The sequence below is a fragment of the Corylus avellana genome, chromosome 2 (assembly GCF_965113065.1).
Source record: "Corylus avellana chromosome 2, dhCorAvel1.hap1.2, whole genome shotgun sequence".
Classification (NCBI taxonomy): domain Eukaryota; kingdom Viridiplantae; phylum Streptophyta; class Magnoliopsida; order Fagales; family Betulaceae; genus Corylus; species Corylus avellana.
The window spans coordinates 24,646,175-24,653,469 of record NC_142491.1 but is presented as its reverse complement, the minus strand read 5'-3'; the positions used below and the strand labels follow the sequence as shown (position 1 = coordinate 24,653,469).

The window sequence follows — 7,295 nt, the reverse complement described above, 5'->3', positions numbered from 1 at the left end:
CAAAACATTTCTGCCTTTCAATTGGGCACCAGAAGATTATAATTTATAATGTTCACGACTAGCTCTGTGAGGTTTTTTATTTTTTTTATTTTTTTATTTTTTAGATTACAACCGGGACAGGTGAAAGGACTAAAATTACATAAACAAACATAATAAAATAAAATAAAATAAAAGATGGGTCTGTTTGGGATTGAGGTTTTAATAAGTGTGATTTAAAAAATTGCGTTTTTAAAATTGTCACTTTTTAAAATCGCAAAGGCGTTTGGTAAAACATGTTAAAAAATATTTATTTTTATCAAATATTTGGGCAGCTTAACCGAATACCGATTACCGACCGATTATCGACTTTAACCGAACCGATATTAACCGTAACCGATAGTTATTAGTCGGTAATCGGTTAAAAATTTTATACTAATCGGTAATCGGTTGGTTAAAAATTTTTTATCGAAAAACCGATATGACCGATAAGCTATTTTAATTTTTAATTTTTTAGAATTTTATATTTATTATTGTAGTGGATCAATATAAAAAAAAAAAAAAAAAAAAGCTTCAATAAGCTATTTTAGCAAAAAATATACTCTAAAATAACTAATTTTTGATAAGTTATTTTAGGTTTTAGTCCAACAAAACGTATTTGGGCCTCCAAAACAATTAATTTTTTGCCCAATTAGCAACCAGCAAAAGCCCAATAAAAAGCCCACAAAAGCCCAAACTGATTTAACCGACCAATTAAACGATTACCGATATGACTGATAATTTTCGGTTAACACTTCTTCTCGGTCAGCAATCGGTTAGGATTTGGTTAACCGATAGCTTATTGGTTAACCGACCGATAAGCCCATTAACCGGTCCAAACTGACCGATACCCAGCCCTATGTGAAATCGTGATTTTGATTTAAATTCGCGTTTTTTAAATAAACACCTCATAGCTTACTTATAGAAATTGCTGATTTTTTTTTTCCTATTTTAAATTGTAATGCTAAACGCCTTATATTTTACAATCTTTTAAAAACGGTGATTATTCTTGTGAAATTGTAATTCCAAATTATAATACAACCTACTCATAATCAGTATGAATAAACAAAAACAAAAAGGGAATATGTCTGATGAATGATATAGTTTTATAAATGGGAAAAATATTAAAAAAAAAAAAAAAAAACCCTTCAAACTATTAGTCATTTCCATTTTAATCCCCTAATGTTCAAAAAGTGATAAAGTAACCACTCAAACTACCAAACAGTTGCATTTTGGCCATTTTGTTAGTCATTACCGTCAAATAGGATGGAAAATTCAAAACTACGTCGTTTTGGTAAGGTTAAATTACTAAAATGTCATTTTGTTGAAAGAAAAAAGAAAATTAAAACAAGCAATCAAAACAGCGCCGTTTTGCTTGAAATTATGGTTTCCTTACACATACCGAAATGGCGCCGTTTTGGTAAGGGTAAGAATTCCTGAACGGAAAATAAAACAAATGGCAAGCCAAGCTGTATTTACTCAAATTTCCAGTAAAAAATTATACAAGATACGAACAAGAATTTTGAACGTCCTTTGAGCTTTGTTTCTTCTAATAAAAAAAAATATTTTTGGAGCTGAATTTTCTCTAGATAAAGAAATTTCTGCAATTTAAAGACACTTTCTTTCCTAAAAGTTTTCTTCAAATGAGAAGAAAATTTGGTCCTGGTAGAACACGAAGCATTTAGCCTAAAGGCTCGTCCTCTTTAAGGCAAACTGTTCCTTAGGCCATGTCCCTGGAAGAAATCCTGAGCTTTACACCCAATTCGTGAGAAAATGGCACTTTCCGGTAACCGGAGATCTGGTCAGAAGCCCCAGATACTCCGGTTAAGTAAGGAAAAAAAGAAAAATCGTCAAATGGGTTAAAAACCCACTCTTAGATATTGAATCCAAAATCTTAACTCAACGATCACCAGAATGACTGAAACTAAAAGGAAATAACATAGAGAAATAGCAAAACCCACATTCTTCTTCTTGGGCCTAGAGTCCCCTCCGGCACGCATGGGGTCGGGGGAATTTTGTTTTAATTCTTACCCTTATCAAAACCGCGTCGTTTTGATAAGGGTAAGGAAACCCTAATTTCAAGTAAAATAGGGCTATTATGATTGCTTGTTTTAATTTTTTTTTTCCACAAAAGGGCATTTTAGTAACTTAATCTTATCAAAACGATGTAGTTTTGAATTTTCCATCCTATTTGACAGTAATAACTAACGAAGTGGCCAAATGCAACTGTTTGATAGTTTGAGAGGCTACTTTATCAGTTTTTAAACATTAAGAAGCTAAAATAAAAATGGAGAAATTATGCCCAACTATCACGATGCATGAAGCGGAAAAGGTGAGTGAATGTACAGGTGTAAGTCTGCATGCACCTGGATTGGGCTACACGACAACCTGCCTAACCAAGGGAGCCACGGGCCGGGGGGAACAAAATATGAGTCCGGGTAAATATATGGGGCCTATATTTTCAGAAGTGAAAAAAACGATGCAGGGAGAAGAGTTTAGTTCCAAAGGAGCTGGCGATACTGACCTCAGAAGCCCAGATAAAGCTATGGGAATTGGACAGAAGAGAGGTCGGGGAGAAATTGAAACTCAATCCGAATTTTATACAAATATGGAGGGACCACGGAGAATAAGTGGCCAAGCTCATGTACGCCCAGTTACGAAGGGACGGAAACTGAGCAGTGAGACAAACAAATTAAATGGTTCGGGGATGGCGGGGGCTGTGGCACAACCCCCCCGACCGCAATGAGGATCATTAGTTGGAACTGCCGAGGGCTTGGGAACCCTTGGACAGTTAGAGAGCTTTGCTGCTTGGTAAAGCAAAAGAAGCCCATATTGGTTTTCCTAATGGAAACCAAATTACGGAAGGATAGAATGGAGAGTATTCGATGTAAACTCGGTTTCTCGAGTATGTTTGTGGTTGATAGTGTGGGGAGAAATGGAGGTTTAGCCCTCTTTTGGGGAGAGGAAATATGTGTTATAATCCAAAATTTTAGTCAACGCCATATCAATGGCGTCATTAAAATTTCGGAGAGGGACACGCCATGGAAATTCACAGGTTTTTATGGCCATCCCCAAGTGGCTAAAAGAGAAGAAGCATGGGCTTTACTCCAATATCTTGCCCATTTGGCCCCTAGTCCTTGGGTTTGCATCGGTGACTTCAACGAAATTGTGGAAAGCTCGGAAAAATGGGGTGGGGCGGGACGTGCAAATAGCCAAATGCTAGCCTTTCGCCAAGCCCTAGAAAATTGTGAACTTTCGGACCTTGGGTTCCGAGGCCCGAAGTTTACTTGGAGCAATTGTAGAGAAGAGGAGGAATTTACTAAGGAACGCTTAGACAGGGGTGTGGCAAATTCTGAATGGAGAAGTTTGTTTCCGGAAATGGAGGTGGTAGTAGAAGTCTCCATTTGCTCTGACCATACTCCTTTAATTCTTTATCTAGTGGGAATTGGCATGCATGGGAGGGGGAGCCGAAGCTTCCGATATGAGACAAAATGGAGGTGTGATGAGGGCTTTGAAGCGATTTTACAGCAAGCTTGGGTTCCCACAACTAACATAGCTAATGGGTGGAATGTTGTTAGTTCAAACTTATTAAGATGCCAAAAATTTCTCATGCGCTGGCAGAAGGGAAGAAATGAAGATACTGCAGGGAAAATAAAAAATTTACAAAGAAGGCTACGTGTACTACAGGGGACCGAGGATGAGGACGTGGGGGGAGAGACCAGAATTGTCCAAAAGGAGCTGAGTTTATTGCTGGAAAAATCAGATTCTCAGTGGCGGCAGAGAGCAAAAATAGACTGGCTGCGGAGTGGCGATAGGAACACAAAATTTTTCCATTCTTGTGCAAATTCACGCCGAATATCTAACACTATTTACGCCATCACAGATGCTGAGGGGAGATTATGTTCGTCGGAGGAAGAGGTACAATTAGCTTTTGTTAATTACTTTGATGGCTTGTTCATTTCTGAGAGTGTAGGAAATATGCTACCATGTTTGCAACCATTAAATTGTCGGGTTACAACGGCAATGAATGGTTTGCTCCTGCAGCCGTTTACTAAGGAGGAAATGTTTTTGGCACTTCGACAAATGGCCCCTTTAAAAGCCCCGGGTCCTGATGGGTTCCCTGCAGAATTTTATCAAAAAAATTGGAATCTTGTGGGGGATGATATATGCCGTGCTATTATTGGGTCACTCAATTATGGGTTTATGCCTGGTGTTTTGAATGCGACTAATATCACTCTTATACCGAAGGTAAAAAAATCCTACCAGTGTGACGGAATTTAGGCCAATTAGCCTTTGCAATGTGACGTATAAATTACTATCTAAGGTGCTTGCAAATAGATTGAAGAAAATTTTACCCCAAATTATTTCACCAGTTTAGAGTGCTTTTTTACCAGGGCAACTTATTACCAACAATGTATTAGCGGCTTACGAGACGCTACATACTATGCATGCACGACTGAAGGGGAAGAAAGGTTTCAAGGCGGTAAAATTAGATATGAGTAAGGCCTACGATAGGATGGAATGGCGGTTCTTGGAGGCAGTTATGAGGCGGCTGGGCTTTGATCCACGGTGGATAAATCTCATTATGATGTGTGTAACATCGGTCCAATATGCTGTTGTGGTTAATGGGAAACCGTGTGGAAAAATAAAGCCGCAGAGGGGATTGAGGCAAGGGGACCCTATTTCACCTTACCTTTTTATTATTTGTGCAGAGGCTTTGGGAGCATTGTTGACAAAAGCAAATGAGGATGGGGCTTTGACAGGAGTTCCTACTTCTAAGAGGGGCCCTCGTATAAGCCACCTATTCTTTGCCAACGATAGCCTTCTTTTTTGTAGGGCTAGTCGTGCCCAATGGGAGAGTCTTACAAATGTTCTAGGGGTTTATGAAAAGGTGTCGGTTCAACGCCTTAACGCTGGTAAGACTTCTATTTTCTTCAGTAAGAAATACTTCCGTGGAGGATAAGGAGGAAATTTTGGAGGTCTCGGGTCTTCCCACGACAAAACGATACGACACTTATTTGGGCCTCCCAGCTCTCATCGGAAAATCTCGAATGGCGGCTTTTAAAGGAATCACTGACCGAGTATGGAAGAGACTTCAAGATTGGAAGCTAAGGTTTTTATCTCAAGCTGGTAAAGAAATACTTCTTAAGGCTGTTATATAAGCGATTCCTACTTATTGCATGAGTGTGTTTCTTCTCCCACGTGCTCTTTGTGTGGAGATAAATTCACAAATGTGGAAGTTTTGGTGGGGCCATGGAGAAAAAAAACCTTGGGTGAGTTGGATGAGTTGGGAGCGTATGGGGCTGTCCAAAGAGTATGGGGGGATGGGTTTTCGTGATTTTACAAGCTTTAATAAGGCTCTTTTAGCAAAACAAAGCTGGAGGCTTTGGCACCAACCGGATAATTTAATTGCCCGCATCATGAAAGCAAAATATTACCCAAAATGTTCTATTTTGGAGGCGAATGTGAGAAGGCGACCTTCTTTTGCATGGCGGAGTATCCATAGTTCATGCGATCTTCTTAGAGAGGGATTGATATGGAGAGTGGGCAATGGCAGCAAAGTTCGAATTTGGAAGGATAGGTGGATCCCAAATCCATCTACTTTCAAAATTATTTCTCCGCCAACTTATCTAGACCCAGAGGCAACGGTTAACTCCCTCATTGATGTTGATTCGAAGTGGTGGAATACCACTCTTTTGGCTTCTCTATTTACACAGGAGGAGGTTAAAATGATAAAGGAAATCCCTTTGAGCTGTACAAACCAAGAGGACTCTCTCATTTGGAGGGGCACAAAGAATGGGATTTTTTTCGGTCAAAAGCGCATACCATATGGAAAAAGAGTTGGTTCATCGAAAGAAGGCGACTAGTTCTTCTGCTATGGGGAGCTGTACATTTTGGAGGAAATTATGGGCTTTATCGGTGCCTAATGTGGAGAAAAATTTTCTATGGAGGGCCTGCCAAAATATCCTCCCAACCCGGGAAAATTTATTCAAACGAAGGATTATCTTGGACCCCCTTTGTCCGGTTTGTAGCCTGGAGGTGGAGTCGGTTTTTCACATTTTGTGGCAGTGCCTATCGGCAATGGTCTATGTTCAATATAAGTCTTCAGAAATGCTCGTTTTCTGGAACACATTTTCTGCAGCTGCTGGAGTACATGTTCGATAGATGTGGCCAGGAGGATTTGAGGCAATTTTCTGGTGTGGCCCGGCATCTTTGGCTGAGAAGAAACAATATACTTCATGATGGCACCTTCACACACCCGAAGTGTTAATTGCTCAAACAAATCAGGCTAGAGAGGACTTCGATTTGGCCCAAGACAGTGATGAAGCAGCCAGGAAATCCTGTGAAGTACAGCCCACGACTAATACCAGGAGTTGTTGGCAAGTTCCGATGATGGGGTGGGCAAAAGCGAATTGTGATGCAGTTATAGCGAGAGGGCAAGACAGCATGGGGCTTGGGGTGGTAATCCGAGATTCTTGGGGGAATATGCTGGCAGCAGAATGTGTGGTTCAAGAAGGTTGCTTGGCTCCAGCAGTAGCGGAAGCAAAGGCATTTCTTTTGGCCATACGGTTATGCCATGATCTATGTCTTACCCAGGTACACTGCGAAGGCGATGCAAAATCTCTGATAGACTCTGTAAACTCGGAGGCGAAGGATTGTAGCTGGATGGGGCATATCATTGAGGATATAAAATTGGAACTTCGGGTTTTTCAAGAGTGGAAGCTAACGTTTACTAGGAGGGAAGGGAATCATGTGGCCCATTTACTAGCAAAATATGCAGTGGAACATGACCATGATTTTTGTTGGAGAGATATACCCCCTGATTGTATTCGTGACGCTTCGTTACTTGAGCAATTTGCTCTTGTTTCTTGATGTATAATGAGAAGGTTATTCTTATCAAAAAAAAATATAATAATAATAATAGACCAAGCTAGCCTTACTATAATTAACCTGAATTGGTCATTAGTTCAAATTCTCCATCTCCCTCCTGTGTGGACGTGAAAAAATTAAAATTAAAATTAAAATTAACAAACCCCACATTTTGCCATCAAATGTGAGGTGGCAAAGGGGCACATGCTCAAATTTATTTTTTTATCATTAAAAATCTTTTAATTTTTTAAATCAAAATCAAAATAATAAAAAACTAATTAAAAACTAAAAAGAATAAAAAAGAGGTTGCAAGAAAAATACTCTTGGCCCTTGGGGTTGGTTTGACCACCCCCAAGCGTGAAGCTCGGTCTGGGGTGGCCGAAGCCAACCCTAGGCTTGCAACCTCTTTT

At 39.7% G+C, this 7,295-nt stretch overlaps 1 protein-coding gene across 1 annotated transcript; it reads left to right on the top strand.

Annotated features, from left to right (window-relative positions):
* The first annotated feature begins 6,408 nt into the window (after positions 1 to 6,408).
* LOC148587545 (uncharacterized) lies at positions 6,409 to 6,888 on the top strand. Its single transcript, XM_088512672.1, has one exon. The coding sequence runs from the start codon at positions 6,409 to 6,411 to the stop codon at positions 6,886 to 6,888; it is 480 nt and encodes a 159-aa protein (XP_088368798.1).
* Positions 6,889 to 7,295: the final 407 nt, after the last annotated feature.

What these genes read in the sequence shown, in the direction of transcription:
- LOC148587545 (XM_088512672.1), top strand. Translation starts at nt 6,409, where the DNA reads ATGGGGTGGGCAAAAGCGAATTGTGATGCAGTTATAGCGAGAGGGCAA.